This window comes from Eublepharis macularius, chromosome 10, assembly GCF_028583425.1.
Source record: "Eublepharis macularius isolate TG4126 chromosome 10, MPM_Emac_v1.0, whole genome shotgun sequence".
NCBI classification, from domain to species: Eukaryota; Metazoa; Chordata; class Lepidosauria; order Squamata; family Eublepharidae; genus Eublepharis; species Eublepharis macularius.
In genome coordinates this window covers 28,540,865-28,560,678 of record NC_072799.1, presented here as the reverse complement: position 1 = coordinate 28,560,678, position 19,814 = coordinate 28,540,865, and the positions used below count along the sequence as shown (strand labels likewise).

Sequence of the window (19,814 nt, the reverse complement as noted above, 5' to 3'; positions counted from 1 at the left end):
GCTCCAATACTACAGAGGAAGCTCAGCCAGGGACTTCTACAGGTGCAGCGCAGCCAAGAGCCTCCACCCCCCAGGTTCACCCACGCCCAAGGAACGCCGCAGGCAGCGCCAGAGACTGGAACTGCAGGAGAGACGGCGCAGTGCTCGCCTCTTAAGCCAATGCCAGCTGCTGGAGAGTGATGATGAGTAGTGGCAGGATAGAGCCCCAGCAGCTGGCTGAAAACCACGCCTGGCTATAAGAGCCAGTCTGGAGGAACTGCTGGGCGTGGAAGCAACATGTCTACTGCCTGCAACCACTCCGTGTTTCGTGAACCTTGCCTGTGCCTGCTTTTGGACCTGACACTATCGGTGACTGACCTTGGACTGTGCCTGACCTCGCTCTTGGACTCTGGACTCACTCCTGGCTTTATCTCGTGCTCTGACCACCGGTTTGACTTGGCTTTTGCTCTTGGAACTCCCCTTTGACTTTGGCCTTAAGGTTTGGACCGTGACACCATGGTTGGCCGCAGCACGGTGGGCGGGTCCCACCCTACGGAGGACTCTGCGGGGGCCATGGTGCGCGAGTACATTTCAGAGCCCACCAAGCCCCCCCATGCCAACCTGTTGCAGTATTGGGAGAAGAAATCAGACCGATGGCCGGACCTGTCCATCGTCGCCACCAACATCCTTTCCTGCCCTCCCACCAGCGTGCAGAGCGAGTGGGTGTTCTCTCACCTGGGAGACCTCCTCTGTCCCCTCCGTGCACATCTGCACCCGGACCTGGTGGACATGTTGACGTTCATCAAGGTGAACCTCAACCTACTGGGGTACCCTCCCGTGGACCTGGACCTCCCCGGGCTCTGAGCCACCCTGGGGTTGTGGCTGGCACAGCTCGTCCACAGCGGGCTCAAGCCTCCCTCAGTTCTTGGGGCTGCTTCCATGGATGGTGATCCTTTGCCCTCCTCTCCCAGACAAGTTCCCGTTCCCTCTTCACACCTCTCCCTCTCTGGATCTGTTCAGATGCCTCCCAACCTCTCCCGTCTTTCCCATCCCGTCCTTTCCCTGAAGGCAGGAAGGTGGTTGAGGTCTGCCGCTGCTGCTTTGGGGCATGAGGGGCAGCCCAGGAGCTATTGCTGGTGTTAGTGTGGCGCCGCACAGTGCCCCCCCTTTCCGTGGTCACCTGCTGCCCCCTCTGAGCAGGGAGGAATGGGTCCCTTGACTCATGTCCATCCCGCAAAGACAGGAAGGTGGCCAATGTCTGTTGCTGCTGCTGCTGTCACGTTTCCGTCTCCCCCCCTCAGGAACCACTCTGACCCGTCCAAACAATGCTTCCTGTCCTGCCCATCCCCTACTTTCCACAAAGGCAGGACAGCGGATCAGTTCAGCCCCCCGCTTCACGAGGGACTATCCTGTTACTGCCCCCTCTTTGGTTACACATCTCGGTTGCCATTGTGTAGCTGATTGTACCATATATGGCTGGAGTCGGTTGACAACGTGGCAGCTCCCCTGTCAACAGGACTGATGGGATGTCTTTCAGCTGGGTGGGAATGTGTCCCCCAACTCCAGTCCTTTCCGGCAAGGCAGGAAGGTGTGAGCTGCTTGCTGCCACTGCCACCACACTAATCCTCAGTGGGACCCTTGGGTAAGGACCGGCAGTTGCTGGGGGATCTTTTCCTCCCCCTCTTCATGATGACATGTCCTCTCCCTCCCATCCTTTCTGGCGAGGCAGGAAGGTGGGTGCTGTCGGCTGCTGTCGGGTATGTCCTAAGATGGAGACTCAGGTGAGGACACCCAGTAGCTGAGGGATCAGGCTGCCCCCTTCTGAATGTCACGTCCTCCCCACCCCCCCACCACGCCAGGAGTACCAGCACGCTCCACTTTGGCTGGCGGTTGCAGGGGGATCATCCCCCTCCCCCTCCTCATGATGACACGTCCTCTCCCTCCCATCCTTTCTGGCGAGGCAGGAAGGTGGGTGCTGTCGGCGACTGTCAGGATCGTTCTCGGTGGGAGCCTCAGCCGAGAACACGCAGTTGCTGGGGGATCTTCCCCCTCCCCTTCCTCATGATGACATGTCCTCTCCCATCCTTTCTGGCGAGGCAGGAAGGTGGGTGCTGTCAGCAACCATCAGGATCGTTCTCGGTGGGAGCCTCAGCTGAGGACATGCAGTTGCTGGGGGATCGGGCTGCCCCCTTCTGAACGTCACGTCCTCTCCCGCCCACACCGGGAATACCAGTGCGCTCCACTTTGGCCAGGTGGTTGCACGGGGAGCTCCCCACTTTCCCCCCCGCTTGACATGTCCTCTCCCTCCCATCCTTTCTAGCGAGGCAGCAAGGTGGGTGCTGTTAGGCATGTCGGCTGCTGTCGGGTATCTCCGAAGCTGGAGCCTCAGGTGAGGAGGGCACCCAGTAGCTGGGGGATCAGGCTGCCCCCATGCAAATGCCACATCTCCCCCACCCCCCGCGGGAATACCAGCACACTCTTCTTTGGCCTGGTGGGTGGGCACATGGGGGGTGCCGCCAGCAAGCGGCCAACCCCCCCACCCCCTGAGGGGAGGCGGCTCGTCACCATCTCCCTGTGCCCGCCGGGCCCAGCGGCCGCCGCCAACACCCACCATTTATGTATCGCTGGGAATACCAGCGCACTCCACTTCGGCCTGGTGGGCGGGCACATGGGGGGTGCCGCCGGTGAGCAGCCAGACCCCCCGCCCCCTGAGGGGAGGCAGCTCGTTGCCAGCACCCACCATTCCTACCAGGCCCTGCGGCCGCCACCAACACCCACCTTCTTTTCTTGCTGGGAATACCAGCACGCTCCAGTTTGGCCTGGCGGGCGGGCACATGGGGGGTGCCACCGGCGAGCAGCCAGACCCCCCGCCGCCTGAGGGGAGGCAGCTCGTCGCTGCCTCCCCATGTCCGCCAGGCCCGGCAGCCGCCGCCAGCACCCACCATTCATGTATTGCTGGGAATACCAGCATGCCCCGCTTTGGCCTCCATGATCCACGGTTCGGGAACGGGAGATGTTCAGTGTGGGTCGTTAATTCAGGATCAGCAGCGGCGCCGAACCACGATCCGCTGGTTCATTAATTTTTTTTGGATCGTGCCCGTCTCTAGTTAAGAGCACGGGACTCTTAACCTGGAGAGCTGGGTTTGATTCCCTACTCTTCCACTTGAAGCCAGCTGGGTGACCTTGGGCTAGTCACGACTCTCTGGAGCTCTCTCAGCCCCACCCACCTCACAAGGTGTTTTGTTGTGGGGATAATAATGACATACTTTGTAAACTGCTCAGAGTGGGCATTAAGTTGTCCTGAAGGGTGGTATATAAATTGAATGTTGTTGTTGTTGTTGTTGTTGTTGTTGTTGTTGTTGTTGTTGTTGTTATTCTCTCTCAGCCCCACCCACCTCACAAGGTGTTTTGTTGTGGGGATAATAATGACATACTTTGTAAACTGCTCAGAGTGGGCATTAAGTTGTCCTGAAGGGTGGTATATAAATTGAATGTTGTTGTTGTTGTTGTTGTTGTTATTATTCTCTCAGCCCCCTATAACTGAAATGTTGTGGTGATATATCAGTGGTACGGTAGGATGGGGGGACCAATAGTTTTATGGAAATAATACTCCACCTCTCCAAGCTGGACCTGTCTGTTCTCAAATCCCTCTTTCTGGCTTTTTATTGCCATAGATTATATAGCCTTTAGAGTTTTGAAATTGCTTCACAGATGTTATAATAGTAATCCTTCCAAAATCCTAGAAGGTCACATGTGTTTGTTTGGCAACATTTGAGGTCCTTTTTTTTCCTTGCAAAGAAACCCAAAGTAGCTCAAAATTGAACTGAAAATGACGGTGATAAAACAGCAATAAATCTTGACAATAAAAAAAATTAAGGCTGAGTTAGAGAAAGGGACAGTCACCATTATTCTTAATCCTCCCTCAGATGCCCTCCAAAACAGTTTGGTCTCGCACAACTACCTGAAAGACGTGAGGACAGATACATGCTTTCCTGATATCATAAAGGCCTCATATAGATGTGGCTAAGCAAACTGTTACCAGTCTAAGTGTGAGTTAATTGGTGAGGTTTTACTTGAATTTATTGGCTCAAAGCATACCTTCTTAAACACTACACCATGCTTGCTCTTGCTCAGCCTCAGATCATGTGTCATTTCCTGGGAGAAGAGATGCAGGGGAGAAAATAGTTTCTTATAAGTACTGACTCTCATGGCGGGTTTGAAGTAGAAAGTTGCAAGTGCTACTCTGGCTATTTGTTACCTGTATTCAGTGCTGGTTCATATTGGCTTACATCCCCGAAGAGAAATCTTTCTCCCTACCCCACCCACATACCCCACCCACACCCCACACACAGACAGACATTGGTGTGGTTATTTGTTTTAAAAAACTTTATCGGCCATCATGAGGACTAGAAAATTTTCTTTGTTGTGTTTGTTAAATGAATTTAGGATTGCTGGGAATTTGAATGCAAAGGATATATAATGTCTTGTTTAGTTTTTTTAAGCCAACTAACCTGAAACATATTTATTTACTTACTTAATTTATAATCCACCTTTCTTGCAGTGATTCAAGGTGGGTTACACAATTTTAAACAATGCAATAAGAACAGGATAAAATGTACAAACAACAGTGAATAAAACTGGGTTACAAAATTAGAGAGCACTGCACGACAAACAGTATAATACATAAAGTATAACAGAACTATACATATGACAACATAACATGGCTGAATTGCAAAGTTGGTGAACAATGCAATAAATAATATAATCTACAGAAGAAACAAAGCAATGAAAACTGTCTAAAATTCACAGATGTTCAACAACTTTGTTCCTTGTTATAAAAATACCTAAATATTCAGATGGTTGAGTACTTCCTACTACGCTGAGGAACTTGGGAATCTTTAGAGAAACCTATGCATGACCATTGCTGAGAATCTGTCTTTGTTTTAACACAGAAGTCCAGTATTGCAGACACCATCGCAGTCTATGGCAGTTTAGAAGCGGAAGAGTCAGACCTTTTGCCTGACCTGAAGCTGTCCCAGAAACTGAAGCTCATCTGTGCTTGTCCTCCAAAAGGCATCATTGCCAATGCAGTAACCAATGGTATGTAAAAAGTAAGGAGCCCTGAGGCAAGAAAATCACTCTAATAATAATAATTAATAATAACATTCGATTAATATAACACCCTTCAGGATGACTTAACACCCACTCAGAGCGGTTTACAAAGTATGTCATTATTATCCCCACAACAACAAACACCCTGTGAGGTGGGTGGGGCTGAGAGAGCTCCGAGGAGCTGTGACTGACCCAAGGTCACCCAGCTGGCTTCAAGTGGAAATTCCCATTTATTTTAGGGATTTTAATTTTCTCTTTCTCTTGGGGTGGGTAAAAGTTGAAAACAGCCACCATTTTAGAATATATAGAAACTCTTTTCAAATATAAATGTGCTCATCCTCAGCTATGAAAGATCAGTACAGTTTTTTAATAGATTGTGTATCTTTCTATATAAAAGGCAAGCTGTATTGGCGATGACACACTTTTTTCCTGGTGCGCAAGCACAGGAGCACCAGGGTAAAAAGTGCACTATGGCCAATGCAACCTCCAGAGGGCACTGCTGCGGCAGGACAGCCAGGCGAGCCGTCCCTCCGGAGGGCGCCACAGCAAGACGCCCAGTGTTCCTGGGTTTTCTAGGGCCCGTTTAAAAAAAAAATAGGCTCTGTTGCCAGTAGGGATATACTTGGGAAGAGCTGGATCATTTTGTTCCAGTTCCCCCCCACCCTCTCCCGCTCACAGCTGTAATTCCTCACATTTGTGTTTACTTGGTGACGGTGGCGTTCGTTTGAAAGGGTCTCTGTGTCAAATCCTCCCCCTACTGCTTAGAGGAGGTGTGGTTTGTATGTGGAAGGGACAGGTGCTTCTGCTTAGGGTCAAAATAGCCAAGACACATGGAGTCCCATGTTCCAAGCTGCCACATATTTTTCTTGCTAAACAGCAACCTGATTCAGGTCTGGATTGTGGAAGGGGAAAGGTTTAAACGTTTAACTCTCTGCACCCCCACCCCGATGATGAAAACCAGCTCTATATTCCTTGGCTCTGTAGAATTGCTGTTTTCCTGCTAGAAAATAGGGAGAAATGGCAGCTCCATGAGGAAGTCTTGGGTTAAGAAAACCATACGGAGGAGGGGGGAAAGATGAACTTCCTTTCCACCACATCAGAATTCTAATATGAGTTGGACTCTCACCCAGTTGCTCGGTTACAAGTTGAGAGTTGGAGACTTCAGAAACAGAACTCCCAGGATTTCACCTAGTTCGACTTCCAGTGCTAAAACACACATAAGTAATTAAACAGAAACAAAACCAAGAAATTATACAAAAGCTTTAATGTGTCTGAAAAGTAAGCTTTTATTTAGATAACTATTCCCAGCTTTTCTGTCCAACTCAAAGCAGCTAACAACACGGGTGTCTCCTCCTCCATTTTAGACTCAGAAGAATGACTGGCCCAAAGTCACCCAGTAAGCTTCCATGGCAGAGTCTCTCAGATTTAAATGCTGTCTGAAAGCAGCCAATGAGACAATTGAGTAGGCTTTTTCAGAAGACTGTTCGACAGTAGCAGTAGATTATTGCATACAATGTGTACTGCATACAATTGTGTAATGCATTCATTACACAATAAGGAGAGGAATGAGCTGCATTCAGACATCACAAACTGGTGTTAAATTGAAGACTCCCATCTTCAGTCAAGGTTCATGAGAAGAAGAGAAGGAAGGGCACAGGCCCTACATTAAACTAGTTTCCTGCATGTTCAAACAAACTTTGGTTTAAATTTTCAAAGAGCACAGTTGTCAGAGATTCTTGAGAATATCCTTCCATATCCCTTTCCCATTTACAATTACTTCCATCATTTGATGAAGCAAGGTATTAGAAATCGTTAAAGTTGTCCTGCATAAGTTTATGTAATTTTGTTTTTGTTTATTTCTGTTATTCCAGTGGCAGCAGCAACACTAATCTGGGCTGTGGTGTGGTCTGTTGCACAACATGAGAGTCTTCCTGGTGGGAACTTCTTTGGCCTTTTGTTCCTTTTCTTTTCTGCTGTAATTGGTGGTAAAGTCATGGGGCAAATTAAATTACCTGGCCTGCCTCCACTCCCGCGTCTTTTTGGTGAGTTATTTTCTAATGTTGTGCGTTATCTTCTCAATACATAGGCTTGATTTGCTGGAAGAACAATGGACTCATCTCATATCAAATTTCTGTGTGTGAAGGGGGAGCCAATTTTTGTCTGTTCCCCATGAGTATCATGGAGGGGGGCATTTTGGCCTGCCATGGGATGGAGGAGACAGAGAAGTTGCCCTTCCACAATTGAAATCATTCTGGCTGCAGGAACTTTTGGTTGCCGAGACTGGTTGGGCCCACACTGCTAAATTTTTTTCCATTATGGTTCACTCAGTGGTAATGTTTTTGCAAGCAACTGGAATAATTCAAATGGTGGTCTCAGGTTCCACTCCTGGCATTTTGGAGGGGGGTGGTATGTGTGTGCATGCCTCGAGTTGAGCTCTTGAGTTTTAACAGATTATTTGTTAATTTAAGAACCAATTCTTACACCTTGATATTTTGCTCATTATTTCTTTTCCTTTACTTGAATTATTCATTCAGCATATTTATATTCCACCTTTTTCTTTAAAAATGGAAAACTTGTTACAGTTTAAGATACAGGAAAGAATAAAAATATACCCATGTATAAAATCATAAACTAAACTGCAAGGTTGTGAAGTCAATTAAAAATGCCTTCTGCCATTTGAACAAAAAAGTCCACTGGTGCCACAGCAAGGGGATCACACAAAGAGCCAAGGGGAAAGAATTCCAAAGAACCAAGACAACTGCCAAGAAGGCCTTTGCATAGGTTCCAACTAGACGACCTTTAGCCATTATGGGTTTGATCAGCAGAGTCTCCTTGGCTGGCCTCAGAGCATAGGCAGGTAGATCTCAGTAGAGGCAGTCCTGTAGCTACCCATGCTCTGTAGAGCTTTAAAAGCAATCACCAACACTTGGTACTGAGCCTGGAAAAAAAGGCTTTTGTGAGGAGAAAGGTGGAAACCACAGTTAGAATGGGGAATATGCTTCATAATGGAAGATGGAACAAGGGCAGATTGAGTGGCAGAGGGATCCAGGAAGTGGGTTGATCTTGGTGTCCGTTGCTCTGAACACTGATTCTTCTGTTGACTTGCTCCACTGATTTTTCCAGTTCTTTTCTCATTATTTCTGTTTCTTTCATTGCTTTTGTACAGATTGAGGGGTTGTTGGGTATGCAGGTATGTTAATACCGAACAGCACCACAGCCAACTAACTCCAGATGTTGCCTCCATCTGTGAAGTCAACAGTCCGTAAGATGCCTTTATGTGTTCGTTTTAGGAATGCTGTTTGCTGGCTTTCTCATCAGAAATATCCCAGTCACCAGTGACTTAGTCAAGATCAACGTGAAATGGTCAGCGAACGTGAGGAATATGGCTCTGTCCATTATCTTGGCCCTTGCTGGGCTTGGCCTTGACCCACAGGTGCTTGTATCAAATAGCTCTTAATGGACTAGAGAAGAAAGTGATGTGCAACTACTTGTGTCAGAGATGAATGTGCTCTGTTGACCTACACGCGTAGCTCCACCAGTGGGTGAAATAATGCCACCAATGAATGTTTTGGATCCAGAAAATTGCAGGGGAGAGGCTGAATCCAAACAGGGATCTTACACACTTTAGAATTTAGTTATTTCAAACCTGACATTTGACTGTCTCAATAAAATCAGAGAACCCACATACTACTAGTTACAAATCATGACATATAGTTTGACCCTCTAATGCTAAAGTAGCTGTCTTCAGTGTGGTTGACAAAAGCTGTGCAGTGGGGGTGCCCATGGACAAGGCAGGGGTTTCTACCTACTCAGGTACATAGAAATACATGACTTTATACATTTATCAAAAGCAGGGCTTTTTTCTGGGTAAAGGGGAGGTGGAACTCAGTGGGCTGCCCTCGGAGAAAATGTCCACATGGCTGGTGGCCCCGCCCCCTGATCTCCAGACAGAGGGGAGTTTAGATTGCCCTCCGCGCCACTCAGTGGCACGGAGGGCAATCTAAGCTGCCTTCTGTCTGGAGATCAGGGGGCGGGGCCACCAGCCATGTGACCATTTTCAAGAGGTTCCGAAACTCCGTTCCACTGTGTTCCAGCTGAAAAAAAGCCCTGATCAAAAGTATAAGGGAACAAAAAGCCTGATCTGATGAGGGCTGAACATTCCCTAGAAGGGGTGGAATATTGAGAGCACCTGAGTGCCAGTTAAAGGAGAGAGTAAGTGGGTAATCAGCCTGCTCAGACCCCTAAAAGGAGGAAACTTTGGGAGTGGGCTGGGATTTAACCACATTATCTCCATCCTGTAATTTCTGATGGGTCCTCCTGAACTTATCCTATTGATTCTTCAATGAGTTGTTTAATTTTCAGGCTCTGAATAAGTTAAAAGCTGTCTGTGCCCGGCTAACCTTTGGGCCCGGCGTCACTGAAGCATGTGCAGCAGCTGTGGCATCTCATTTTATCATGCAACTGCCATGGGCATGGGGATTAATGTTAGGGTAAGAGATGACATTTCTTTTTCTTGCTGATCTGTTTCTTCTAGCAGTGCTTCCATCCCAGTCTTAACTGCATTAAGCAAAAACCAGAGGCTTGAACAGTTAGGGTCTCCCTGGTGGGATTTTTTGGGTCAAGTATTTATGTTAATCAAGTAACCAGGGTCTCTTATTTTTCCCTGCATCCTTCAACCAATTCAGAGAAGAAAACTGTCCAGAATGGTGCAGAGAAGGTTGCCTGGAGAAGATCAGTGCAAGGAAGACACAGTCTCCCTTTTGCTTTTTACTGTTTGGATAGCATGGTTAAGATTTTGGGAACGGAAAAAGACATCATGGTTCTCAAACGAATTTCTCTTCTCCTCTTTTTACACACACTGTATTTTAGATTTGTTCTGGGTGCCGTGTCTCCCGCCGTTGTTGTCATTTCAATGCTGATGTTGCAGGCACAAGGATATGGAACTGAAAAGGGCATCCCGACCTTGCTAATAGCAGCCAGCAGCTTAGATGACATCGTGGCCATCACAGGCTTCAATACCTTTTTGGGGATGGCCTTCTCTACAGGTAGTCCAGCTACTCTACTGATCTTCCCTGCTCCTAAAAAGTTAAGCACAATCATGGCCACAGTTTGGAGAGATCAGGGATAAAGCAACATTGTTACAGGAGAAGACTGGAGAGACCAGGGTTGCCCCAAGAAGGGCTTATTATGATGTGACATATTTCCTCTGTAAAGGAAAAAATGCCTAAAGAGGTGGAAGCATCATTTCCCTGATCCTAGTGAAAATATGCTCCACCTCCCCAATCTTAAACCACATGTACAACCTCATAAATCGTTTCTCTTTTATTTCTCGGTAAGTAGGTAGAGTTTGTTGTTTATGGCCAAGTGCTGTTACAATCCAGACACATAAAACGGTCTCACATACATAAAAGAGTCATATATACAAATCACTGATTAAACAAACATACAGATATTGATAGAGTAAAATAATCTAGACAGAAAATACCAATCAAATAAAAGCATTACTATCACTAGAAACAGCTGTAGCCTGAATTTTCTCAGCTGCTAAAGCAAAAAGAGAGACTCTGTAAGAGACAGATGCCAGGGGAAGGACCCCTTCGTCCATAGAGGTGAGTTTGCCCAGCGTAACAGTTTATTGTACAGAGACAGTGAACCAAGGCACACAGAAAGAAAAATATTTTTTATTCTAAGGAACTCAAACTTTGCAAGCATCTATAAACTAACAAATCCTCACTAAAAGGCTAATTAGGGCTAACATAACTGAAACACTTAGATTAGCTGACTAATACTCCCACAGGTCTGCCTCACTAACGGACTCCACAGCATGATAACAGGTCTTGCGACTACGTTCAGATCAAGGCAGTGGTCCAGCAGCATCAATAGCAGGGAAAGCCGCACCCCCCTCCTCATGGCTGGAAACAGACCCACCTTAAAGCGAATCCAGCCAATCAAGGCAAACCTCCACTTAACAAGTGCTGCCCTGAGAAACTTGTGAGATAAGATAAGGCATGGACTCACCAGTCATGCCAAATTCACGCAGGTGCAGGCAATTTGCCTGCTAACCCCTCTCAAATCTGTAACACTACTTTTAACAGCTCTTAAAGTCAACTCACGCCAATATATTCTTTCAGGCTCAAGTTCCTTTCCTGACAACAGTATCAGACAGGAGGAAAAGCAGCTTCTCAGAGTCTGAAGAGGAGTTTAGACCCGTTAAAACTCTGCTAGGAATTTAGTCCTTGGCTCTGCATAGAGTGAACAAGATAATAGGGAGTGTGGTAGGTCCTTTGCAACATGAGCTCCACAAATACAGTAGCAAAGAGCTTGAGGTATTTTGGCATAGCGACCAGCTAACAGTGCTGTGGGCATAGTTTGAAACCTAATTGAGGTAAAGGCTGTTCTACGGTTATGAAGAAGGATATTAACCTTTTATTTCTGAAATGATATAAATCGAAGGGACGTGTCTTACTGGGCTAGCATCTGTTTTGCATGCCAGGAAGTTCCAGGTTCAGCCCCTGGCATTTCCGCTGCAAGAACCAGGTAGTAAGTGATGTGAAACACCTCTGTGTAAGACTCTGGAGAGCTGCTGCCAGTCAGAGTAGACAATACTGACCTTGATAGGCCCATAGTCTCTCAGTATAAGGCAGCTTCATGAAACTGTACTGTGGTAACAGGCTTTCAGCCTGAGACATGCTCCACCTAGATTCTGGATCTTAGACCCTGGTAAATGTATTTTTTTTTTCACAACACCCCCCAGGCAAACCTGTATATATACTTCCTTAGCTTCTGCAGCAGCAATATCATGGTCACAATCCTTACATGAAGGAATCCCCAAGGGGAAAAACAGATATATTTATTTGTGTCATTTATAGTCTTTCTCACTGAGACTCAAGGCGGATTACACAGTATGAGGTTAATACCATCAGTTTCAAGAACTTTTCAACACAATGAGTTTATGCAATGCTAGCACAGAGATTGTGTGAAAATCTATTTGACTCCTCTTCTGCTATATTGAAACAGGCCCTGTCTTTGTCACTGTCCTCCGCGGTGTGCTACAGGTTGTGGTTGGTGCAGTATCTGGGGGCATTCTTGGACTTTTCATTTGGTACTTTCCAAGCAAAGATCAGGTAAATCAAAAGACAGCTGTTAAAAATTATCGATGTAGATCTCTTGAAGAGGAAGTAGTAGAAAATTGCTGAAAATGGAAACTTTCCATATCATAGTCCAGAATCTTGTCTAGAGAATGGCATGTTTTCAGCACTGCTGTTATAAAAAACCATAATTCCATTTCGATCTTTTTTCATCAGTAATGAAGTGTTATTTAAGAAGATCTAGACAATATAGCTTAGGAGTTTTTGTTCCCATTCAAGACAAAGGCCATTTAAATGCAAAAAGAGAAATATTTTGGTCTTTGTAATCATGTCAAAAAGTGTGGTCTTTTTGTTACCGTCTATAATATTAAATGTTATTTGTTCTATGAATATGTTGTTTGCATTGCAACAGCCTCAAGAAGGATAGGTTTAGGCTGCCATTTGTTTAAGTTTCATTTCATGAATAATATAGTTCTACATGTTATTAAGATACCTGTCATAAGATACGTCAAGGGCTGGATGCTAAAAGTGCTGTATTAGTGCTAAGTGTTAATATTATTGTTGGAGGTTTTATGAAAGAATAAATTAAATAGCAACCTTTAAAACAGGTAGCTGTCTGAACAGAACAAAATCAATTGCTGTTAAAGGCTCTGGCAAACCAGTCAGAATTCCTTGGTATCTGAAAGGTAACAGTGATGGTTCCAGGTGAATCTTCTTAAAGAGAAAGTTCCAGAACTGGAAATGTATTTTTGTTCATGTTAACCCCATCTAAGCCCATTTTAGTCCATTTAGAAATCTTTCACAGTGGATTTGGGGGGTCTTTCACACAGAAGTTTCCTATGGTTTTATCAATTCGGTGTAGCTTTTCTAGTGATGTATGTAGAGTTTTCCATTTTCTTCCCTGAACCTAGAAATTTCTTGTTTGGAAGAGAGCATTCTTTGTGATGGGCCTATCTGTATTGGCTGTTTTGAGCAGCAAACACTTGGGCTTCCCTGGATCTGGAGGGCTCTGTACAGTTGTCCTGTCATTTCTAGGTGGCTTGGCATGGTCAGATGAGAAGGTAAGTATTCAAAATGACCTTATTATAAATTTTATAACTATGCTGGGTGCCAGTAGTGTTGCTTTCCTACAATTACTGGTTGTTCTTGGCTCAGGTTTAGGCAAGAGATCTATGTATGGAAGCATACTTCTGATACGCAGCTGATTCAGATATACTTCTGCGTCATGATATCCATTCCATGAATTAGCTGGATGTATCTTCATATGCACATCTGTCTTTGGGGTTATACTGTATTGCATGTAACTTGAATGGGATCAGTGATGGCTAGTGAGAGCTGGTGAATACAAGCAGCGAGTTGAGTCAATAAATGAATATATATTGAAGAAACTGTCAGGTCAGTGTTTGTTTTTTTAAGTTTCAGTTCTAGCTCAGTTATCTCGTCTGGTACTGATGTGACATTTTCAAAGCAATATGCATTGTATTATGGTAGAAAGTCCAGTTCAGTTATAATGGTCTCTTTCGGGCTTGACATTTCTGAAATGTGATGTTGCCCCTTAATTACAAATGGTAGAAACAAACTTCAAACAAGCAAATGAATAACTTGACTGGACTAACTAAAGTTTGATATCCTGTAATGGATTGCATTTCCATTTGCCACATTCCTCGAGCACAAGGGCTAACACAAGTATGACAAGACCCAAGCAGTTCTTGTAACATTGCTCATTTTTGTCCTGCAGAGAGAAGTTGAAGAAATTGTTGCAATTGCCTGGGAGATTCTTCAGCCTTTTCTTTTTTCTTTAATTGGAGCGGAAATATCCATTGTTTCCATTGGAGCTAGAAAAATTGGTAAGCCTACTTGAAAGCTCAGCAGCTCCCCCCACCCCCAAACAGCCACAGTAGGGCCTTGAGTGTGGAGACTAAAGCCCATATTCCCTCTGCTTTTCTATCAAGTGGGTTTAGTTCTGGTATCATACTCTGTGTGTATGTGATGGGGGGCAACACCTGTAGGGCACAGACTGGATGAATAAGATGTTGGATAGGAGAGAGGATTCAGCGCCCCACATACTCACCTGCACATCTCACTGGCACCGTTACAACTCCCTTTCTGTTGTGTAGTTAGATTTTGCCTTTAACCCTCTTCTTCTTGCCCCCTCTGGGGAGATAATGCTGCTACAAGGAATTCTCTTCCAAATTAGTTAATTTAAATTTCCCCCTGAATAATATGCCCAAGAGTCAGGCTCCTTCATGGGATTATGTGGCCCTGAGGATAGGAATGGGATATATACAAATCACATATATTCTGGGGTGGATAAAAAAACAACCCACATGCAGAAGGGTGAACAAAAAAACAAAATAAACTTTTATTATTAGATGAAGAGTATTGGTTTCATACTGTTTCTTAAGCTTGATGGTTTCAAAGATGGTTATCTGTTCTTAAAGTTTCTTTACATAGGCTCAGTCACACAGATACACGTAAACTTTCTCTCTCAGGCACGCACACAGCTTGTCTGCTTCAGATAGATCAATCTCTCATTCAAATATACATAGACTTTCTCTCTCAGGCGCGCACACAGTTTGCCTGCTCTAGACAGAATGAATATTTACTCTCAGACACACACAGTTAAGGCTTCCACTCAGGTTGCCTAACTGCACTAGAATGAGAATCCCCTCTGGCTTCCACGCAGGTTGCCTGCTTTGCGCAGACTCGGTGTTTTCTCTCAGAAATACATAGACACTCTCAGGCTGCACACAGCTCGCCTGTCCAAACCAGAATGAATATTTTCTCTCTGCTCAGTAACTAAAAAACTGCAGTTCACTCCGCCCCTAGAGCACTGCCATTGTCCAATCAGATATCACTCCAGTCACACTTTCATACTCAGTCACCAGCCAATCATCTCACTCACTCATCCTTCTCTTTCACTCCCACTCTTCATCTGTATCACACCAAGCTTTTTAAAAAACACACACACTTAAATCATTACAGGCACTTTAAATCACGCACCACACCTGAATGGGGCTGACCTGTATATAAAGACATGATGGGCTTCTGTCATGGGCAGCCAGGACCTGCAAAAGATACATGCATTTCAACCTAGATGCTTTAAGCCAGTTTGTTTGCTAGTATGAAAAACAACCCCCTATGGCTTTAAAATGAACAAAGCCAGGATAAAGATACAAATTGACATCTGAATGAATTTCAGCCTCCATTGACAAATGACTGAAACCAGTCAGAGGGTCTGTTTTGCAATAAGTGGTGCAAGATGCACTTGGTCTGATGAATAATATCTGGCCGTGTTTTGTGGGAGTATTGTTCTCTATACTAGGCATTTAATAAGATCAAGATTAGGGGCCATAATTCCATACAGGTTAATACGTATATTTCTGCACTACAGGGCTTTGTTTGGCCACAATGGGTGCTGCGTTAACAGTCCGGATGACTGCTGCATTCTTGCTTGTGTCTTGTGCTGGCTTTAATTTCAAGGAGAAACTCTTTGTTGCATTGTCATGGATCCCCAAAGCAACCGTCCAGGTAAAATAAGCATTTATAGCAAACCTGTATTTTTTGTAGAGAAGGAACTAACTGTACACCACAGTGGGACAAAATATACCACTTTTGACCCATGTGCGTGTGAACAGAGAACGTGTAACCTTACCACAGGCTCATGTCATCCTGTATTGGAAGCCTCTTCCTTCTTTTCTTTACCCTTCATCCCTCTTCAATAATCTTCACCAAGAAGTAGAAGAGCAGGCAGTGCTCCTGATCTGCCAACCTTGGATAGAAGGCCAAAAGCATGCCTTGCTCCTGTTGGAATCTCTTGTTTCCTTTAACCATCTCATAAGAGTTACAACTGCACTGATGCTACCTGGAGTCCCTAGTCTTCAAGATTTGCAAATCCTGTTTTAAATATAGGCAAAGGCATTTTGTAGTTGCTCTTTATTAGTTAGTATACTATTGGAATTCCCCTTCATTTATTTAAATAATTTGTAAGCCTACCTTTCTTCCCAGCATAGGGACCCAAGAAAGGTAACCATAAATAAAACAATAAGATATGACAGACTAAAAAACAATACTGCCAGTACTGTGCCCTATTTAAAGGGTCCCCAAAGTCCTCTGAAATAGCTGAGACCTAACAGGATTTCTGAAAAAAAGAGCAAAGGGGCTTTCCTTACATTCTTGAGAAGACCATTTAGTAGCACAGGGGCTTCCACAAAAAAATGACATGTCGCCATCCATACCTGTGTGCATGAAGGAATAGAAAGCAGAGATGGATGGTAGGAACAGTGTTGCTGCACAAGTTCATCAAGAGAGACGGTCCTTCAAGTAGATGGATCCCAGGGTGGGGAGGGATTTAAAGATTAAAATCAGCATCTTGTATTAAACTTAAAAATGAATGGGCAGTCAGCACAAAGATCTTAATATTGGCAAAATGTGGGTTGTACACTTAACTCCTGTCAGTATACTGAGTACATTCTGCACTAATTGCAGTTTGTGAGTCATTTTCAAGGGCAGCCTCATGTAAGGTTATGTCACAGTAGTCAAGTGTCAAAGTTACTGAAGCACAGCTCAATGTAGCTAGATCAGCTGTTCAATAAAATGGATGTTTTGGGTGCCAAGTGTAGACCAAGAAAAATGGACTCTTGGCTAAGACATTCACCTGTTTTTCATATGAAAGGATGGGATCCAGAAGGATGAGTCTGCTAAAGAAAGGCTTGCTCCATCTACAACTAGGCAATGACTCTTCATGCAAGCCCTCAGCCTTATCCACAAACATAGCCTCTATCTAATCTAGATTAAGTTTCATCTTGTTTTCCCTCAACCACTTGACAACAGTGGCCAGGCACTGGTTCAGGACAGATACAGTCACATATGGAATACAGTTCAAAGAGATCAGTAGATGGATGTCATCAATATATTGGTGACACTCAACCCCAAAACTACAAACAACCTCATTAAGAAGGTTTCACATAAACACTAAAAAGCATTGAAGATAACACAACTCTGGGGGGCTCCTCAGAATAAACACCCTGTTTACAGATTCTTTCTTGTCCATTAACAGTTTTTGGATCTAACCTACTTCAGAGCAGTACCCATAATTTCTGCTCCTGCTTCCAAATGATACTACAATAAATCATGATCCACTATATTGAAGGTGGCAGAGAAGTCCACCAAGGAGGCATGCCCCTTATCCACCGGCAGGCACCAATTGTCCACCAACACTACTAGGATGGTATGTGTCCCAAACCAGGACTGAAGCCAGATTAAAAAGAATCAAGGGCTTCAGATGTTTCATCCAGGAAATCCTGGAATTGGTCTGCTAAAGCCCAGTGAATAATTTTACAGAAAAATGGTAATTTAGAAACTGGCTTATAATTAGCCAAGATCTGTTTTTCTATCGAGGGCTCTTTAAAAAATGGGCATATTATTGCCTCGTTCAGAGACGTTGAAAATACCCCTTCAGAAAGAGAAGCATTAATAAGATCCCTCACTGGGTTCTTTTAATGCCTCTTGGCAACATGTCAGAAGTAAAAAGGGACAGAGTCCACATTATAGATGGTAGCCTTCACAGTATCCAGATCTCTGTCTCATGCAAGGATACCAAACTGAAATGACTTCAGACCATCTACTCCCTGCAAACCCCCCTCCCCCATCCTTTAAAAATTAAAGAATAATTTCTTATTGGCTTAATCCTTGGTTAAATGATAGAAAAATAGTTCACTGCCTCTAGAAAACACCTGGGTCCCATCTTTTGCAGTTTACCAGTGGGAAGAACGTGACATAGCTGGGGAAGAATGGCTTTCTAAGAATACCTTTCTGTGTGATCCTTGTTTGTCAAGCATGATACAAGGGGCATAGTCTTCACTAATCTATTCTCTTCTACTAATCTACTGTTACGACTAGCCAAATGAACCATTTTCAAAGGATCTAGGCAGCAGTGGTTAACAGGCACCCTATATTCAAATTGAGCAAAGACATGAAGTTCCAACAGGATTGATTTGTCCATAACAACTAGGAACAGAAGCTCTGGCCTGGTCCTCCCAAGATGCACCTTAGTAGCGCTCTTGAAAATGGCCTATGAATCAGATTCAACTCTTGGTCCACCACCAGCTTAACTCTAAAAATGGCAAACATTTTTCTTCTTCTTTGCAGGCTGCAATTGGTTCTGTTGCCTTGGATACAGCACGAGATAAGCATGATCCAGAGCTAGAAGAATATGGTCTGAATATCCTGACAGTGGCCTTCTTGTCTATCCTGATCACAGCTCCAACTGGAGCTTTACTTATTGGCCTGATGGGGCCCAAACTTCTCCACAAGGCCAATATAGATAATAAAGAAGATTATGGACATGAAAAAGTAAGACAAGAAGAAACATCTACTCCAGTATAGGGACACAGTATTGAATCTCCTACAGATCCCCCAGCTGTTATTCCAGGCTAAGGAATCAGAGTGGCCTGCAGAAGTCTAAAGCCCAATTGGATGCATTGCAGGTGTTGCTAAAAGAGAAACCAAAATGCATATAGAAAAAAAAATTCCATTATACTTGCATCCAGGTTTCTCTTCATCTTTGGCATTTGAGATTTTGGAGGAAATCAGTCCCAAGCAAAAATGTATATGATGGCCATGCAGTGGCCTGATTTAGAGTCATGAGCACCAGCAGGAGAAAAGGGAGCTAACCAGATGGTTCCTAGAGAACTAATTGGGAGAAGTTAAGACGGTCTTGTTACAGGACAAAGCCTGAGACCAGTAACAGATAAGCAAGATAAAGGATTTTGGAATAGCAGGTAAAAGCCCCACTCTGTTAAAATTAGGTTTCATCAGGCAAAAGCAGCATGTGCTGAATAAGGATGTACAGAATATTTAGAACAGTCCTGCACCCAGGAGATCGGCATTCCTCCTCCTCGCTTTTTTTAAAAAAACAGAGAGGAAATAGAGCCTCCCCCTACAAGGAAATGTAATAGTGGAACGATCAGATGTGGATCGCACACATGACTTGGACAAAGTTTCTCAAAATGTCTTTGCTTAGTTCTGTGTATCAGATGTATGTATCTAACTGCTCTGACATTACAAAAATTCACATCCACAGAGTTTTATTCCGCTTGCCTGCACATTACAGAATCACAAGCAGAGGAAACTAGCATCAGAGCCGGCTCAGTTTCTTAGCTAATAATCCATTGAGGTGGGGAGGTTGCTGCAGTACGCCCAAACCTCATCTTGATCCCTCTTACTTAATTTTAAGGGAGTGGTTCTGTGCTTTCTCCCGTACTCCAAAAATGGGTTCTGCTGTGAAAAGCACAAGATCTTAATAGATACGATCCATTAAGAGCTGGATAATCCAATATTCTGGTTTCCTGAAGCAAAAGGATGATCAGACATTACAGCAGAGTGATTCTGAAATAATTGTTTAGAGGGACACACGAGCATAAAAGAGAGGTGTTCACACCATATTGCTATCCAACTACAGGTATCAGAATGTCCCTTCTGACTAACTTTTCAATTAAGGACCTGCACTTATTGTTGCCACAGTATAGATCTATTTTGAGGCACTAGTAGTTGGAAAAAAGGGCACTGGCGGTGCTAAAAAGGGGTGGGGCCCTTTGCATTTCTTTTCTGAAATGTTTCACCAGAGGGAGCAAA

General features: G+C 44.5%; 1 protein-coding gene across 1 annotated transcript; it reads left to right on the top strand.

Annotated features, from left to right (window-relative positions):
- Window positions 1-495: 495 nt before the first annotated feature.
- LOC129336986 (sodium/hydrogen exchanger 9B2-like) lies at window positions 496-18,566 on the top strand. Its single transcript, XM_054990420.1, has 12 exons — window positions 496-555; window positions 2,300-2,368; window positions 4,932-5,079; window positions 6,963-7,133; window positions 8,382-8,524; window positions 9,454-9,581; window positions 9,961-10,139; window positions 12,109-12,215; window positions 13,091-13,240; window positions 13,918-14,026; window positions 15,574-15,710; window positions 18,330-18,566. The coding sequence occupies exons 1-12, from the start codon at window positions 496-498 to the stop codon at window positions 18,564-18,566; spliced, it is 1,638 nt and encodes a 545-aa protein (XP_054846395.1).
- The last annotated feature ends 1,248 nt before the right edge of the window (window positions 18,567-19,814 follow it).

Coding starts and splice junctions, on each gene's coding strand:
- LOC129336986 (XM_054990420.1), top strand. CDS start 496: ATGGTTGGCCGCAGCACGGTGGGCGGGTCCCACCCTACGGAGGACTCT. Junction 2,369..4,931: donor CTCCGAAGCTGGAGCCTCAG/GTGAGGAGGGCA, acceptor GTTTTAACACAG/AAGTCCAGTATTGCAGACAC. Junction 15,711..18,329: donor TCCCCAAAGCAACCGTCCAG/GTAAAATAAGCA, acceptor TCTTCTTTGCAG/GCTGCAATTGGTTCTGTTGC.